We start from the raw sequence: 18,534 nt of genomic DNA, 5'->3' as shown, positions 1-18,534 counted from the left end.
GGGCTTCTCTGGGCTTTAGGACAAACTGTGTCTCAAGTAGCACATTTATAAGTATTAGGGAGATGAGTCACTGAGTGGCATGGCAAATAGAAACTTGAGAGATCTCAATGAGATTAGCAACTTGATGGCATCTAGAGACCCTGGTGTATCCTGTTAAAAAGTTCAGAATTGATAGTGATACTGTAGTGCAGTATGAAATAGCTTGCATGATGTACTTCATGATATTTAGAACATCCAGAAAGCATGGTTTTCATCTTGATATTCTCTTGAGAGTAGAAATAGGATATTTAAGGAGGTGCTTTTAAAAATGTTATAAACATTCCTATAATGTAACCTAGTGAATGCTATACTTTGTTTCCCCTTCTAGATGGATGGTTTCCAAAGGCATTTTGATTCACAAGTAATTATTTATGGAAAACAAGTTATAATCAATCTGGTAGGTTTCCTATATGTTTCTTTGGGGAGGAGGGTAGGACAAGACAAAAAACTTCTTTTAATTAACCGGAAATGTAAGTTTTTGCTTGTTTGTTTTTTGAGACGGGGTCTCCCTGTGGCCCCAGCTGGCCTTGAACTCGCTGTGTAGACCAGACTGGCCTTGATCTCACAGCGATCAGCCTACCTCTGCCTCTTGGTGCTGGGATTAAAGGCATGTGCCATCACATATGGCTGAAACTTAAATTTTTAAAACTTATATTTTAGACTTTTTGTCCCATACAGTTCAGTGGTGTTAAGTATTTTATAATGTGCAGCCATTACCACTCTTTCTACAACTTTTCATCCTGCCAAACAGAAACTCTGAACCTGTTAAAAACTTCTTCCTAGTAATTCTGTTTTACTCCCTGTGTCTTGGAATTTGTTTGGGTCTTTTTTTTTTTTTTTTTTTTTTTGGTGTGGGGTGGTTGGTAGGTTTTTCTTATTTATGGGTATTTTTGTTGTTGTTGCCATTGTTTTGTTTTTTAGAGACAGTCTCCCCTTAGCCCGAACTCTATATCCTCAATCTCACAGAGATCTACCTGCCTCTGCCTCCTGAGTGCTGGAATTAAAGGCATACACCACCACCCCTGGCTGAATTTGCCTGTTTTATGTTGCCTAAGCAGGTGGAATCATTCAATAATTGTCCTTGTGTTCTACTTGTTTAACTTAGTATACCATTGTAAAGAGTCAGCCATGTTTATCAGAACTGTTTCCTTTTTTTTTTTTTTTTTTTTTGAGACAGGGTCTCCTTGTAGCCCCAGCTGTCCTGGAACTCACTATGTAGACCAGGCTGACCTCAAACTCACAGAAATCCGCCTGCCTCAGCCTCCCAAGTGCTGGGATTAAAGGCGTGCGCCACCACGCCCGGCAGAACTGTGTCCTTTTTAAGATTGAATAATATCCTATTACAGGGATGTGTATCACTTTGTTTATTCATGAGTTGATGGACATTTGGATTATTTCTACCTTTTGGTTATTCTGAGTTAGAGAACATGCATTCTTTTACAGTTTTTTTGGAAGAGTTTAAAGAAGAGTAGACCTAATTCTTCCTTAGATCCTTAAGCTCTTGGTAGAAATCTTTAGTGAAGCCATCTGGTCCAGGGTTTTTCTTTAAAACTTATTCAGTCTCTTTTCTAGTTACTGGTCTTTTCACATTTTCTTTTTTTGGGGGATAGAGGGGTGAGGTTGAGACAAGTTTTCACTATTAGCTCAGGCTGGCATTGAACCCTTGGCATTCCTTCTGCCTCATTTTCCCAAGTGCTAGAATTATGGGTGTTTTCTGTTCCTTCATGGTTTGGTTTTACTAGATTTTATGTATTTAGAAATTTCTTTATCTCTGAGTTTCAATATTTGAGTATATGCGTATTCACAGTATACTCATAATTTTTTTCCTCCAATTTATTAGGAATGTCCTCATTCTTTGTTTTAGTAATTTTAGTTTGTCTCCCTTTTTCTTCTTGGCAATTGTAGTCATGCTTATTAATGTTAATGTTATTTATCTTTTCAAAGAACTTTCTGTTTGATTGTTGTCTGTTAGTTTTCTGTTTGTTTTATTTATTCCCATTTTTTTCTTTTGTTTTAACTCCTTAAGGTGTAAATTTATGTTATTGATTTGAGGTTTTCTTTACATTTCATTTTATTATTATTGATGTGTGCACAAAGTGGGGGGCATATGCTGCAGTGTGGGTGTGGCAGTCAGAGGGCAACTTTGTGGAACCCATTCACTCCTACCTTTATGTGGGTTCAATTTAACACGTTACTGACTTGCAGAGCAAGTGCTTTATTTGCTGAGCCACATTACTGGCCATGCCTCCCACCTTTTTTTCCCTTCAATCTAGATTCCTTTAATTTATGAAATATTTGCTTCCATTCACTTTAGTTAATTAATGCATCTAGTCAGAATTGTTCATTGTTTGTAGTATAGTAGACACTACAGGGTTTTTTTGTTTTTTTTTTAAATATATGCATTTGTGTTAGCTCTGGAAGTCAGTCTCCCCAAATTTGGCTGTGTTTTGTTTTGTTGCTTTGGCTTTTTGTTAAAGACTGTAGTGACCCATTTGTTGTGAGACTTTTCCAAACTCCTTTTGCAAAGGTTGTTATCATAAATTTTCCCTGAGGGCTCTCTTCCTTTTGGTATGTTCAACTAATATTTTTATAGATTTCATTGAATTAGAGAAATTGAAAAAAGCAAAATAACAAAATTAAAGAGAGAACACCACACCTTCTAATCTTTGCAGATTGTCTCTGTGCTGAGACGGCCCTTCACTGATTAGCCAAGCTTGTTAAGGCTGAGGAGCAAATTGAGGTACCTTTGCAGTCTTGAGATTTTTCTGGACATGCTTCTTGCCTGGTGTATGGGTAGCTATCTAAACTCTTCCATACACACTGTTGTTTTTGAATGTCCCTATTTCCTAAAGAGTATCTATTTTATGTCTCTATTCAGAATCTCTTGCTTCAGGTGTTAGTTTTTATAGTTCAGTTGTAGTTTTACAATGAGAGTCTAATGTTTTTCCTACCTGTTTTTAGAATTACACAACACAGAAGTGAATTAATCCTTCTGGTGTATATAGTTATGTGCTAACCAGGTCTGGTCTGCTTCTTCTGGTTTGATGGGAGCTAAGAACAAGGCTATTGTTGTTTACCACAAAGCTTGTCACCATAAAGGGAGGGGGAGGGGGAGGGGGAGGAGGAGGAGGGACAAATAAAAATGCCTCATCCTACAGCTTGGAAGGTAGCTTTTACTTGATGGACAGTTAGTTGTTTGCTATAAACCTTGATTGCATTTCCACAGGCCCTACAAAGTTGGTACAAGTAACTTCCTCCTCTTTTTCAAAAGTGTTTCTGTGCCAGAATAAGAGCTTAGAGTTTCCTCAGTGTTTTCCTGGTGTCATTCTTTATGTGAATAAACTGAAAGCTGTGCTGTTTTAAATTTCTTACAGGTGAACCATAAAGGCTCAGAAAAGCCACTTGAACAGACATTTGCAAATATGGTGACATCCTTGGGAAGTGGAATGATCAGGTACCTCACTACTAATCTGTTGCAGATCCTTTCAAGCCACTTGTGTGCTTATGTGTATGAGTACACAGAACACACTGTTATATTTTAGCTTGTGTGTGTGTGTGTGTGTGTGATATTTATTTTTTATATTCATTCATTATTCATTCATTCATTCATTCATTCATTCATTCATTCATATATTATGTGTGGGCATGCAAAGGTCAGAGGACAGTTTGTGAGTGAGAATCAGTTCTTTCCTTCTACCACGTGGGTCCCAGGGATTGAATTTAGGTCATTAGATTTGGCTGCAGGTACCTTTACCCACTGAACCATCTTACTGGCCCACCGTGGTTGGTTTTGGTTTTGGCTGTCCCTCCCTCCCTCCCTCCCTTCCATCTTCCTCCCTCCCTCCCTCTCTCCCTCCCTCCCTCATTGTATAGCACTGGCTGGCCTAGAAGTCAGAGATACCTCTGCTTCTGCCTCCTGAGTGCTCGGATTAAAGCCGTGTGCCACCATGCCTGGCCCACCTCGTTATTTGAGTCTGGGATCTGACGCTTTGTGATAAAGCTAGGCTTGCTGGCTACTAACCCTCAGAGATCTACCTATTTCTACCTGCCTGACTGATGAAATTATAAGCACTCACTACCACAACTAGCTTTGTGGATTCTGAGGATTATAAGCACTCACCACCACAACTAAAATGTGGATCCTGAGGATTGAACTCAGGAGGTCATTTTTGCATAGCAAGTACTTTTCTGATTAAACTATGTCCCCAGCCCATGTTTTTGGTTTTTTAAAATGTGAATGTGCCTGTGGGGGTGGTACCTGCAGAGTCCAGAAGAGGGTGTCAGATCTCTTGGAACCGGAGTTATAGGCAGTTGTGAGCTGCCCAGTGTGGATGCTGGTTATCTAACACAGCTCCTCTGAAGAACAGCAAGCATTTTTTTTTTTTTGATATTTTTGAGACACGGTCTCCTTTGTAGTTTCAGCTGGCCTGGAACTCACTATGTAGACCAGGCTTGCCTCAAACGCACAGGGATCTGCTTGCCGCTGCCTCCCAAGGGCTAGGATTAAAGGCATGCACCAGCACGTCTGGCGGGAGCAGCAAATACTCTTTAACTGCTAAGCCATCTTTCTAAAAATTCCAAGCTTTTGTATTTTTCAGTATTAAAACATGATTTCTTTTGGTCTGTTTGAAATTTTCTGTGACATAAATTATATTGCAGAGTAATTTTGATAGTCAAGCTTTGAGTTTGATACCTGATTAAAATTCTTTGAACAAGGCTTTGTGAAGTAGTATCCTGTGAAGCCACAAATTTCGGTTCATGATTGCTGGTATAGTCTCTGGTCCTGACCACTGTATGAGCTGGTGCAGTTTAGCACTTTGTGACCCCATGTGGACAGCACCTTTGCCTGTTCAGTGAGTCATCAGGCAATGGTTGCAGATACTCTGTGTTTTTGTAAAGAGATGAGGATCCTGTAAAGAGATGAGGATCCTGAAGCATAGTTGCACTTTGGATAAGTGGAAAGCATTAAGTCAGGAAAGCATTTGGAGCTTTCAGTGACAGGAAACTGTATTGGGAGGTAGGGAAATAGTGTGGTAAGAAATGATCATGAGCAGTTGGGGAAAGTAAATTATTTGGGGAGAAATTTTTTAAAAAATACTTTGTGTGTGTGGGGGGGGTGGTAAACCCAGAGTGAACCAGACTCCAGTGTTCCTAAGAACTGTGTATGCTCTGATATAGAAGCAAATCAGCTTATGGGGGTATTCTTAGTAGAAGGAAATTGAGTGATCTCTTGGCCAGTTTCTGAATGTTTTCTTTTGGTAGGTATGTTGCCTTTGACTTCCATAAAGAATGTAAAAATATGAGATGGGATCGACTTAGTATTTTGTTGGATCAAGTAGCAGAAATACAAGATGAATTAAGGTAAGCCATGTAACTTCTTTAAGGGAAAAAGATAGATATACATGTCAGTCATATTTATTATGTACTACTTAGCAGATTTTCAGTGATACTTCACTGGTTGTCAGTGCTTGTATGTACTGTTTCATTTATTTATTTATTTATTTATTTATTATTTACATATTTATTTGTTCTGTTTTGGAAGCATAAGTATTGGTGATTTAAAAATAACTCTTTATTTTTAAAAATGGGCCATTGGCAGGTATATTCATATTATTTTCCAGATTCTACATGGTGGCAGTTGGTTTGCCACTGTTTGTGTTTCGTGGTCTGCCATTCTATTGCAGCATTCCACTAGGAGTCTTAGTAACGGTGATGCTCAGTGGCCTCTGTGTAGTCCATTAGGTCACAGCACAGCTTTGATTAGATGCCTTCTATCACACCAGGTGCTTTCCTTATCTCTTCCTACTGTGAAAGAGTATACAGCAGCTGTGTGCATGCGTGCGTGCATGTGTATGTGTACATACTTCTGTTACAACGTTGCCTAGAAAAAAATTCTTTTTTAATATATAATTTAAAAAATTATTTAATAACCACATAATTAGAGAACCATTTCATTACAACAGCGTCGACATATTCAATAACAATTTCCAGAGCTAAGATCCATCTCAACTTTTTTATTTTTCTGTGACATTTTATTCTGAACACTGCTAGTAAAGGAGGTGGACCTGTACTGTGGTTGACTGTTAGGGAAGAGACTAGCTGGACTTGGTGGTGTTGGTGCAGGGTGTGGTTCCTAGGGTTTGCCATTAATTGCTGTCATGGGAGAATGTAAGGAGGAAGACTGGCCTCAGATCCTATGTTTCTACTCACTTTGCTCCACAGGGATAGTAGAGCATTTACTATGGACTTTTAGGTGATCTCTCAAGACAGTACGTTTTCCTGTGGCTTTTGAGGTAGTGGAACTAATCTGGCTTCTCAGGTTTTATATGCCTACTTAAATCAGTTCATTTCTTATTAGCCATGTGACCTAAGAACCTGGTGGTTATCCTTAAATTTTGGTCTGTTCATCCATTTGTAAAGTCGCAATAATACCCAGTAGGCTTTCTGTGTATATTTATAGATTACCTAGTGTTTGCTGTGTGTACTTATGGAGCACCATCACATGTATTGGCACTCACGCATGCACATATGTCTTCCTCGGCTTCAGCCAGCCTCACTTGTTCTGGAGGGACATTGTGTACAGTAGGTGTTTATCTAAGCACCTTCTTCAAGGCCCTTCTTCCTAAGATCATGATTTCAATTTAGCCCCTGTCTTAGTTTGTTTCTCCATTGCTGTGACAAAACACTCTGACCACTACCAACTTGGGGAGGAAAGGGTTTATTTTTATTTGTCTTACATCTCCCAGGTCACAGTTCATCAGGGAGCCCTAGGTAGGAACTCAGGGCAGGAACTAGGAGGCAGGAGCTGGAGCACAGGCCATGGAAGAACACTACTTACTGGCTTGCTCCCCTGGCCCCTGCTCAGCCTGCTTTCTTATGCAACACAGGCCCACCTGCCCAGGGGTGGCACCACCCACAGTGGGCTGGGCCCTCCCACATCACTCAACAGTCAAGAAGTTGCCCCACAAACATGGCCACAGGCCAGTCCAATGGAGGCAATTCCCCAACTGAAGCTCCCTCTACCCAGCTGTGACAAGTTGACACTAAAGTATCCAGCACAATAAACTATTTCATTTCTTCCTTCTAGAATTTTAGGGAATAAATTTCACTGTTGTAACATCTAGTTTTCAAACCAAGCTATGAAGGCTACTGGGTACTTGTGTGTTGTTTTGTCTCATTCAAACCTTAGAGCAGCCTAGTAGCTGTAATGCCACCTCTGCTCTGTGGATGAAAATCCCTGTTCAAGTTAAACAGCTAGGAAGCTGCCAGGCCACTAAGGCAAGCAACGGATGTTTGCTGCCAGGGTCCATGCTCTTTTTTTCTTTTGCTTTCCCTTTCTTGTGGTTTTTTGAACACGGTCTCACTATGTAAGCCTTTCTTGCCTGGAACTTGCTGTGTAGACCACTCTGCCCTCAAACTCTGCTGCCAGAGTGCTGGGATTAAAGGTCTGTGCTACCACATTCAGCCCATGTTCTTTTTTAAAAATTTTTAAAGATTTATTTTTATTTCATGTGTATGAATGTGTGCATGTGCATACAATGTGTGAGGTGCCTGAGGAGGTCAGAAGGGGGTGTCAGAACCCCTGGAACTGGAGTTATAGGCATTTGTGGGTGGCCATGTGGGTGCTTGGAACCAAATCTGGGTCCTCTGCAAGAGCAGCCAGTGCTCTTAACTGCTGAGCCATCTCTCCAGATCAGAATCCATGTTCTGAACCTCACTGAATGTTGTCAAAGTACTGAGAATCTTTTTAAAAACAAAGAAAACAGCTGGGCGTGGTGGCACACACCTTTAATCCCAGCACTTGGGAGGCAGAGGCAGGTGGATCTCTTGTGAGTTCCAGGCCAGCTGGGCAGCTGGGGCTACTGGGAGACCCTGTCTCTGAAAAGACAAAAAAAAGAAAACAAACTAGTCACCATGGTTGGGCTATAATACATGTATTTGTATTTCAGTGATTAAGGGGAGAATAAAATTGATTTTTTCAGAAATGTGCTTTCTGTTTTGTAGTGTTTACATGATTATCTGTTTTAAAATAAGAAAATTTACACAGTATCCAAACTTTGCTTCAGATTATGGCCAGGAATTTTAATCTTTTAACTCAGGAGGTTCTGATATGGTGTACAGAGACCACAAAGCCCTGATATGTTGAGACATGGCTGAAGTGATCATGTTAAAGAGACTGGCTGGTACTTTTAAAAGGCTGGTCTCCATAGCAACAGCGATCTTGACTGTTCTCTCAGCTCTCCTTTAGATATGGCGATCTCTGTTACCACTGTTTTAGGAAGGGGGCTGTGGTGCCTCAGCTATTTGGATTCCTGTTCAGTCTGGGATGATGAGATTTGCCTGACTGTGCCGGCTGTCTGACCTTGTAATTTATAGGTTTACTATTGTCACCGAACTGAGCCCCATGTTCTAAGAGCTGTGTCACTGGTGTGTTTAATGTACTTTGGTATAAGAGTGTTTATACAAATATGTTTTAGTTATTTTCTAGTAGACTCTGCTGGCAAGGTTGTGACAAACCAGGAAGGCGTTTTCCGCAGCAACTGCATGGATTGTCTGGATAGAACAAATGTGATCCAGAGTATGTTAGCTCGACGTTCCCTTCAGTCCCAGCTGCAGGTGAAAATTTTATTGAATCTTTTATTGAAAAACAGTATAGTAAAACAAGTAAGAGCCTTCACCTTTGAAAATGAATAACAAAAAATACTCAGTTGCCCCTACCCTAACCTGTTATTTTTTTCTTGCCATCATTGGTGTGTACATTTTCCATGGCCACAGGAAAAGCACATACACACAGTTACTAGTTTTGCCTTTATTCTTTAGCATATATGTAATCATAGTTTTAATAGAATATTGAACTATATTTAGCTATTAAAGTCAGTATAGTTTTGGTTTTTTAAATAACACTGTAGAGAATGTATCTGCTTTAACATTATTAACTTGCATTATTTCCTTTGGGCTTGTTTTAGTTTCCTTTTCAGTTGCTATGATAAAATGCCCTGACAGAATCAATTTAGGGGAAGAAGGATTTATTTGAGCTCACAATTCCAGATTATAGTCTTTCGCTGTAGTATGATATCATGTAATGCTGTTCTTTAGGAGGCTTGAACAAATGACTACTCATGCCAGATACGGAATTTTGACAAATCAAACTACACATACCACCAAAGTCCAACTTGGTGAATCAATGAGTTTATTGAAGTTAATAACAGAAGTGTGGGTGAGGGGTTATTTATAGGAGCAGAAATGACTCAAAGACAGCTGCATCATTAGAAGCCCACCCCAGCACGGGTGATGGCTCACGAAAGTTGGAAACATGGAGTTCATGGCATAACTTTCAGGCAGTTCAACAGAACTGGCTTTGGCACCTGGCTTGTCTGAAAGTCTCTTAGCAGTCCTTACTGCTTATATAAGCTGGGGAGGGAGAGGCCTAGTGCCTCTGGCTTCAGGGACTTCAGGAAGCTTCTGAATTGTTTACTTCCTGAGTCTTAACATTCCTCTGTTTAGAACTCCTGAGTCTTGAGCTTCCCTGTAGGATGAGATATTTCACCTTCCTTTAAAATGTCCTGAATCTTTAGCTTCCCTGTAAGATGGAATGTTTTATCTCAGAGGAAATTGCTACACAATATGTCAAAACAGCAGGAACATGACTTGTCACATCCACAGTGAAGTGCAGTGCTCACTTTCCCCTCTTGTACAGTCTAGGACCCAAACCCAGGGAATGGCACTCCCCACCTTCAGGCTGTCTTCCCATCTCAATCAGTGCAGTCAAGACAGTCCCCACAGACATTCCCCTAGGCCAACCTAGTCTCTAGAGGCTTTACTCCTTCAGGGCTCAACTTTCCTCTTCAGACATTGCATACATGTGGTACACTTACATACCAGCAGGCAAAATACTTGCAATTACACATAAAAATAAATAAAAGAAACTTAAAAAGTTTCTGACATGACTACTCTTAAGAATTGTGCTAAGGAGAAAAATAGATCCTAATAATTTCTCTGGGTATACCATTTGAGCATATATCTCAATGGTTTCCTGCCTAGGTAAAGAGGTAAGCATCCAACTTTATTTCTGACAGTTTTATGGTACCTGGGAAGAGATTACAGAGGAAATGCCTTCTTTAGAATGAACCGTCCTTGAGCCCTGAAGGAATGGTGAATAATCTCTAGTTTGTACTGTTCTGTGTTCTTATCAACCTGTTGAAGATACTTCCAGGTACCTTTTTCAATAGAAAAGTTACACGAATAGTTTGGTTCCATGGTTGATTAAGCAGTACCTGCTGAAGTAGGTCAATAATAAGTAGGTTAATTTATGAATTTAACTCTTTCAGTTAAAGACTTCAATTATAATTCAGAGTACCTTTGGGCAGGAATCTCTCAGGCACCCTTGACCACTGCTGTGGGAACTCTTCAGTTGTGCTTTTCCCTCCAGTAGGGGCAGTTTTTACCCAGGTGAAAACCACTAAGGGTGCCATGACCCATTCCTAGGAAGCAATAGTGAGGTGTTACCTGAGGTGGTTCAGATTTGATGACCTGAAACAAAGGCCAGGACAGGGTTTCCCAGTCTGTGGTTGGTGGACCCCCAAAGAGGAGTCTGTAGAGGGGGGGATTCCAAGACCCAGAAACCCCTTAGATTTTATACAAAGGACTGTGTGTGTGTGTGTGTGTGTGTGTGTGTGTGTGTGTGTATACTGTACCTGTGCATGTGTATAATACAGTTTTGAGGAAGGTGGATATATAGCATTCATCATTCTCATAGGTCCTTGGGGCAGAGTGTAAGGTTCAGTGTGGAAGCCTGGGATGGGAGTGGTAAAAGGAGGTTAGGGTGGAAGGGAAGGAGGGAGCAACAATTCAGGTCCCATTCTCACAGCAGCTTTCACTCAGCTACCGAGTACCATTCTGCTGTTATCCCTCTTCTCTTGGAGTTCAAGGGAGTGTAGGAAGGACACTCTGCAGTCTGCCTTGGGTGGAAAAGGGCTCTGCACACAGCAGGAAAGGAACTCATGATGGGGTTTGGAGACTACTGTCCTTTCTTCCTGACATGTCTGCTAAAGTCTATCACATGTAATCATGGGTATGATTCTATTCTAGAGACTAGGAATTTTGCATGTTGGACAAAAGGTTGAAGAGCAAGATGAATTTGAGAAGATTTACAAAAATGGTAGGTAATTTCTTTACTATGGGCAAAGTTGCTTAACTTCCAAAATAGATTAGTATTTTGGTTTTTGACCTTTGGTTGTCATTTTAATCACTATATCCCGTTTTTTTTTTTGTTGTTTTGTTTTTTTTTTTCCCCCACAGCCTGGGCTGATAATGCTAATGCTTGTGCCAAACAGTATGCAGGAACTGGTGCCTTGAAGACTGACTTTACCAGGCAAGCCACACTTTTAAGTTGTTTTCCTTATCAATGGTTGTAGTCCCCCTGCTTTCTGGAGTCCTGTGGGCAGCTTTCAGGGAACAGCTTTACATGCCAAGCACCAGTACCTGGACCTCATGGGGGCTGTCATGTCAGGATTGCTGGAAGATGAAGCTTAGGCACTGGTGGGTTCTTGGTCTCCCTGGACGAGCTGGATATGCAGGGACGATTCTGAGTTCTGTGGTGCTCCTCAGATGTTGCAGTGCACTCAAACCACCGGTCTGATTCCCCAGATTTGGGGTGCCGTGCTCCCAGGTATTTGTTGCTCATGTTCCTTTTGTTTGTCCCAAGTGCCTTTGGGGCTTTTCCACTACACTGTATAGATTCCCCAGGAGCAATGTGGTTCCAGTCACTTTGCGCTTTCATACCACCTAACCTGACTGTGCTTCTTTTTGTATTTCTTGTTTTTGTAGCTAAAACTGAATGTTTTCCTTTCTTGTGCCTAATTTCATAATATCTCAGAAAAAAGTATAATTGACCTCTTATCCATGGGTTTTGTATCCATGGATTCAACTAGCTATAAATCAAAATGTTTAGGATAGCAGCTATTTGCCTAACACTTGCATTTCATAGGGTGTTGCTAGATAACTTGGGGTAAGAGAGAGAGGGAGTAGGTTATATAGAAATGTACCATTTTACATGAGGGGCTTAAACAGCTGCACACTGTCTGGGGGTAACTGTACAGATTTCTTGGACTTGCTGGTGATTTCTTTTGTGAAGTATCTGTAGTTTCAGGCATGATTTCTTTTAACATCTTGCAACTCATTTATTTCTATGACAAATACTTATTGCTTATAAAACAGTGTGAGAGTTTACCACATATATGTATAATTTAAAACTGAACCTCCTTTAATCAGAACTGGGAAGAGAACTCGGCTTGGACTTATAATGGATGGCTGGAACTCACTATTACGATATTATAAGAACAACTTTTCTGATGGATTTAGACAAGTAAGTTTGTGTTTGATGCTTTTTTGGTCATTGAATGGTTATATCTTTGCATTAGTGTTCAGTGTAATCAGGTCAGTTTTGAGGATTTACTCCTTTCCTGCTTTCTGTTCTAGGATTCCATAGACTTATTTCTTGGGAACTATTCAGTGGATGAATTGGAATCTCATAGTCCTTTAAGCATTCCAAGGGACTGGAAATTCTTGGCCGTAAGAAACTTTTTGTTTTTCAAAATATGAAGCATTATGTCTGAAGGTGTGGATAGTACCATCTCCCCTCCATTGAAAGCACTACATGCTGTTGTAAATGGCCTAGATACTTAAATTTTCCCAAAGAGAAGACCAGAGCACAGAGAAAATATTTCACTGAGCATTTTTCTTTCCTGACACTGCTATACTTCCTTCTGTGTAAGAACACAGAGGGAACCAGGAGGAGTCCTCACCTCAGGAAAGCTTCTGTCCTCTTGAATCAGAAAATTACTGAAGATAAATTTGTAAATGAAAGGCAAAGTGTGCCTGGAGCACTTTGCTTTTCTTTGCTCCTTTGTTCACAAGACTTTGCAGTGATTCTGGGGCCTCATGCCAGTTGGCAAAGTGCCCTGGTGGCAGGGAGGCCTGGGGTCCTGGATGCTCATTTGGGTGACTTCCAGTTAGTACTCCCTTGGTTTAGAGCAGAAACTTGCTTCCTTAGATCTTGTAATTTAACCAGTCCTAAGACTTGGGTCATTGTGATTGAACTAAATAACTGTATTTGTGGGGGAAAAAATCGTGAGTGTATTAACTTGCAGAAGAATTATCTTTTCCCAAGCTAAGTGGGTATAGCTGACTGCAGCCACTGACTGTTTTAAAAGGGATGTCGTTCAATCATCTTTTTCAGTTGCCTATCATCATGGTTGTTGCCTTTTCAATGTGCATCATCTGTTTGCTTATGGCTGGTAAGTCAGCCCCCATTTCCTGTTCTTACATTTATTTCTTAAGAGCGTTGAACTTTTCTATACAGCTTGAGTTTCGAGTCCACTCAGCACTTGATGTTTACTAAATTATATGAGGTGTTTGGTAATTGATAGGGCTTTGTGCAGTACTAGGATATATCTCCAACTGCTGCTTTTTTTCCCTCTTAGAATCTCATTTTCTTTCTTTTTTAAAATTAGCATACAGGTATGAGATTCTTTATGACATTTTTTTTAAACAAAATGCATTTTAGTGATTCTCTTCCTCCATCTCTTCTGCCCCCTCCTGTTATTGTTGTTATTTCATGGGAAGGTGTGCCTATGGAAGTCAGAGGATGACTTAGTGGAGTTGGTTTTCTCCTTCCACCCTTACATAGGTTTCAGGGATTGAACTCCGGTTATTGGTTTGCAAGGCAAGTGATTTACTGTGGAGCCATATTGCCAGCCCTGTTTTATTTGTTTGGTTTGTTTGTTTTTTGAGACAGGGTCTCTCTGTAGCCCTGCTGGCCTAGAGCTACTATGTAGGCCAGGCTGGCCTCAATCTCACAGCAATCCTCCTGCCTTGGAAGCCTGGCTCTCCATCTTATAGCACCTTCCTTGTTGAACTCACGAATATGCAAACGTTTGTTTTTTAGAGGTAGAACATCCTCCACATATACCTGGTAGAGCCAACATGTAATTCTCTGCATAGAATGATTTGCTCACTTGTCTAGCTTTTTGAGGTAGACTGTGTCTTCATTGTTTTATTTGCCAGATTTGGGATGTAGTAAGCCCTTGAGTGTTTGCTGAATTGAGGACTGGCATCCCACTACCTCCATCCTGGTCTCTATTAATGTCCTGTGCTTCTTAAGGAGAGACTCTGTGCACTTATCTCTGCCCCCATCGGAGGTTAGCACTATAGAAAGTCACTGCATTCTGAGCAAACACTAGAATGCTGAATGGAGAGACGAAGCTGTCCTATTTACCATTCTAGCTAGCTCACTTTTCTCAAAGTGTGGACAGGGGGCCAGAGATATGGCTCAGTGGTTAAGGGCACTGGCTGCTCTTGGAGAGGACCTGGGTTCAGGTCCAAGCATTCATATGGCTGCTAACAACTATTGTAACTCTAGTTCCAGGGGATCTGATGCCCTCTTCTGGCCTCTATGGGCATTGTATGCATGTGACATAGATGCAGGCAAAACACTCATACACATAAAATAAAACGAAGCTTTTTTTGTTTTGTTTTTTGAAAGAGCCAGACAGTATTTTTGTTTTTAATCAGTTCAGGTGATCTCTGTAGTACAGTCTTTAATCTTTTAAGAATGTAAAACCAGAGCCGGGTGTGGTGGTGCACACCTTTAATCCAGGAGGCAGGTGGATCTCTGGGAGTTCAAGGCCAGCCTGGTCTGCATAGTGAGTTCCAGGATAGCTGGGGCTATGGAGAGACCCTGTCTCAAAAAGACCAAAAAGGGAAAAAAAAAAAAAAAAAAAGAATGTAAAACCCATTCTTTAAAAGTTTTTTTTAATTTTTATTTTATGAGTATTTTTCCTGCATATAAATAAATGCATTTGTGTCATGTAATGCCCGTGGAGGCCAGAAGAGGACACCTGATGATTGTTAGCTGCCATGTGAGCAGCCAGTGCTCTTAACTGCTGAGCCATTTCTTCAGCCCCCGAAACTTTTATTTCTTTATTTTTATGTGTATGAATGTTTTACCTGCATGTAGGTAAGTGCACCATGTGCATACAGTGCTCCCAGAGGCCAGAAGAGGGCATTGGATCTCCTGGAACAGGAGTTATGGATGATTGTGAGTCTCCATGTGGGTGTTGGGAACCAAACCCAGAGCAGCCAGTGCCCTTAACCACTGAGCCATCTCTCCAGCCCTTAAAACCCATTCTTCATTACCATTAAAACAGGATTAAGGGTATAGGAACTGTGTGCATCAAATTGTGTCAGAAAGGAAGAGGACAGCATGTGCCTGGCTCCTTGACTTATATCTCATAAACACTGTTCAGTGGTGTCCCTTGTTGGAAGCCACTCCCTGTTAGAGGAGTTTGGTTTTGATTACTCTGCTCACTTTTGCTTAAAGACTCTGCAGGGGCAGGAAAGTTAACCCCAAGAGCTCAGCCTGAGTGAAATGGGAGGATTCTATTATAGGGTGTCCAGCACTTTGTAAGAAGCTGCCTTTCTTGTGCTGGGAAGTAGCACAGTAGCTGAGTACCTGCCTGGCATGCGGGAGACCCTGGGTTCAGTCCTCAGCACCATCAAAAAACAAATGGACACCTTCCTTTCTTTTACTAATGATTTTTAAAGCTCAGAGCGATGAAAATTGATAATTGTGCAACTTTGGGGATATTTTTGAAAAACTACTGAGTGCTGTGGATAGTAACCTAAAAGGTGATGTATGGAGATGGGTGTCTAGTTTCTAGCCCTTGCTGTGGCTTTCATGCTAGAAATGCTATTAAAAGTATTAGGATTTATCTAGTTGACTTTAGCATGTAACTTTACTGAGACATGCATACTTTGTAAAGTGTATTTTTGTATAGGGTTTTTGGTAGCTCTTCATCTGTCATAGAAGAGCTATGATTAAACTGTTAGTAGCAGTTTCTTATACTGGTAACGCTTTTAAAATATATTTTTATGGGGCTGGAGAGATGGCTCAGCGGTTAAGAGCATTGGCTGTTCTTGCAGAAGACCTGGGTTTGAATCCTAGCACCCACATGGCAGCTAACAACTGTCCATAACTCCAGTTCCAGGGGATCTGAGAGCCTCTTCTGTCCTCCACGGGCATTGCACAACACTAGTGCGCTTACCTACACGTAGGCAATACACACATACACATAAAATAAAAATAATAAATATTTTTAAAAACATTTTTAAAAATTTTATATGTACAAGTATTTTGCCTGCATGCATGTAAGTGTACCACCTGCGTACAAAGCCTACAGAGGCCAGAAAAGGGCACCAGAGTCCCTGGAACCAGAGTTAAGGATGGTTGTTAGCCACCATGTAGATGCTGAGAACCAAACCTGGGTCCTCTGCAAGAGCAGCTAGTGCTCTTAACCATTGAGCTATCTCCCCAGCCCCTCTAGTAAAGCTTTTAATTTCAGTGATAATTATGTTTTGTATGGTGCAGTTTGAAGGAGATTAGTCCAGTGGTTCTCAGAGTGTGGCCTCTAATCACTGGGAACTTGTTAGAAATGTGGGGGGTTCTTAGGGCCCCACAGCTCAAGGTTTATCAAGCCCTGCAGAGTTGGAGAACCACCAGTTTAACCCTTATGAGGTTCTTACATTTTCCTATGGATATGCTAGTAAGCTCAAATGTGAAGGTGTGCTCTACAGCTGGCAGTTGGATCTGATATCAACAAACAACTTACTTATCAACTCTGTTTATACCATCAACAGGTGACACTTGGACAGAAACACTGGCTTATGTGCTGTTCTGGGGAGTTGCGAGCATTGGAACATTTTTCATTATTCTTTACAATGGCAAAGATTTTGTTGATGCTCCTAGATTGGTCCAGAAAGAAAAGATAGACTGAATTTGTATTTGTGGAAAGCGGCTTGGCTTGGAAGATTCCATGATGCAGAACTGGAGTCTTTACTGACCTGCTTTCCACATCAACCCAAGGTTTTCTTAAAGCTTCTATCCAAAAGCCCCTCTTGTGCTCTGGGCTGGGTGGTATCTTAGGATTGATCTGACGTTACTGCCATGATGATCTCTTTACTGTTGGGATGGTTGTATTTAGAATATGAAACTGTACTATAATTGAAATGTAACCTGAATTCAGCTCACAGAACAGAAGGAATCTTTTCGCTGTCAAGTTAATCAGAAGTTCACAGAAAAGTAATATATTTTAAAAAATGTAGCTTCTTTCATTATTTAAAACAGTAAAATTATTTTTCTAGCTCTGTTTCATTGTCATTGTAAAGCAGTCACTGTTAGCAAGCATTCTTCTCCATCCATCTTTGGACTTTTCTTAAAAGTTCAATAATAAGCTAATTCTATGTTCATAAACTGTAAGTCTTTTAGAGATGTCAAGTAGTTTGATAGAGTTGTGACCTCACAGGAAGGAAGAGGAGAATGGAATCTAGAGTTGCTGGAGGTTTCTGGTGGCTGCCCCTTGGCTTCAGTCAGCCTGAGCTGCTGCATGCCCTGGCACTTTAAGTGCCTGAAAGTTCAGATATACTTTATCTTTCTTTAAAAGGTATAAATGAAATCAAAGTATGTAAAGTCTGTCTCTCATGCTAAAGGTCCAAAGTCACCTCTTTCTAAGGACTGTTCCATTGTGGAAAGTGCGCTAGGCTGCCTGCTGCTTCCGCCTGCACTCTGTAGTTTCCTTGGTTACTCAGCCAGACACGCAGGCCTCCGAGAGGGTCTTGTGCTGGATTTGATATCCCCCTTGGGGCAACATCTGCTTTTCCATGCATGGGCCTCTTGCTTTTTCATGCCATCAAGGTTTTGTTGTCTGTCAATAAGTGTCTGAAATTTAGTGCTTCCAGGTAGTTAGTTCTCCAAATCAAGGACCAACTTTAATTTATGCGTAAAAGAGGCCTAAGAACTATGCTTCAGAAACTGCATAGTTTTAATTAAGACAGGTTGTATATTCAAACTGTAATTATGAGATTTAGGTATTAGAACAGTACATAAAGTAGTATCATTGCCACTCTACTAAAACAGTTCAGCTAAACTGCTACAAGATTTTGGTATTTGCTTGGAAACATATACTTTTTTTTTCCTAATAGTAGTATCTTATGTTGTCCTTAAATACTTCTAAAAGCACCTTTATTTTAACATTACCTTTTTTCAGCATTCTTTTATAAATATTAATAGAGTTGCTGCTTTTAGAAACACTGTGTAGCTTGAAGTCAGTCATTAAAATTTGCAGTAGGGTTAGTGAATAAGCCACCATTCTGACATGTAAATAAGAATAATTTGTTCCAGTATGGAATACTGAAGCTCAGCTGTGTCAACTGTGGTACATTGTTCAGTTGCTACTGGGTATTTCAGAATAAGTACTTAACGTCTGCAATTGTAGCAAAGACCAAATCCCAACCACTAACGTGGCTGCTTTGCAAGGACTGCTGCTGGTGGGTTAGGCCTTAAGTGATCAATGTTTCAGAGCCCTGGAGTGATTTTGTTTCTTAATTCATGTACTGTATGTCCATAAGCAAAAATAAAATGCCATATTCTTTTCTAACTAC

The 18,534-nt window shown here is 40.6% G+C and overlaps 1 protein-coding gene across 2 annotated transcripts in view; it reads left to right on the top strand.

The window, feature by feature from the left end:
• Sacm1l (SAC1 like phosphatidylinositide phosphatase) overlaps window positions 1–18,534 on the top strand; it is a 57,044-nt gene extending 38,510 nt beyond the window's left edge. Inside the window, exons 9-18 of one of the 2 annotated variants that reach the window (XM_017797847.2) lie at window positions 368–436; window positions 3,414–3,493; window positions 5,302–5,400; window positions 8,517–8,655; window positions 11,128–11,197; window positions 11,338–11,410; window positions 12,310–12,403; window positions 12,517–12,609; window positions 13,277–13,334; window positions 16,735–18,534. In XM_017797847.2, coding sequence (XP_017653336.1) covers window positions 368–436; window positions 3,414–3,493; window positions 5,302–5,400; window positions 8,517–8,655; window positions 11,128–11,197; window positions 11,338–11,410; window positions 12,310–12,403; window positions 12,517–12,609; window positions 13,277–13,334; window positions 16,735–16,871 — 912 coding nt within the window. In that variant the 3' untranslated portion in view covers window positions 16,872–18,534. The remainder of the gene's footprint in view (window positions 1–367; window positions 437–3,413; window positions 3,494–5,301; window positions 5,401–8,516; window positions 8,656–11,127; window positions 11,198–11,337; window positions 11,411–12,309; window positions 12,404–12,516; window positions 12,610–13,276; window positions 13,335–16,734) is intronic. The other variant, XM_008831927.3, reaches the window with a different exon arrangement.

The sequence above is a fragment of the Nannospalax galili genome, unplaced genomic scaffold (assembly GCF_000622305.1).
Source record: "Nannospalax galili isolate Female #2095 unplaced genomic scaffold, S.galili_v1.0 scaffold536, whole genome shotgun sequence".
Classification (NCBI taxonomy): Eukaryota; Metazoa; Chordata; class Mammalia; order Rodentia; family Spalacidae; genus Nannospalax; species Nannospalax galili.
This window is presented reverse-complemented; position numbering and strand designations above follow the sequence as displayed.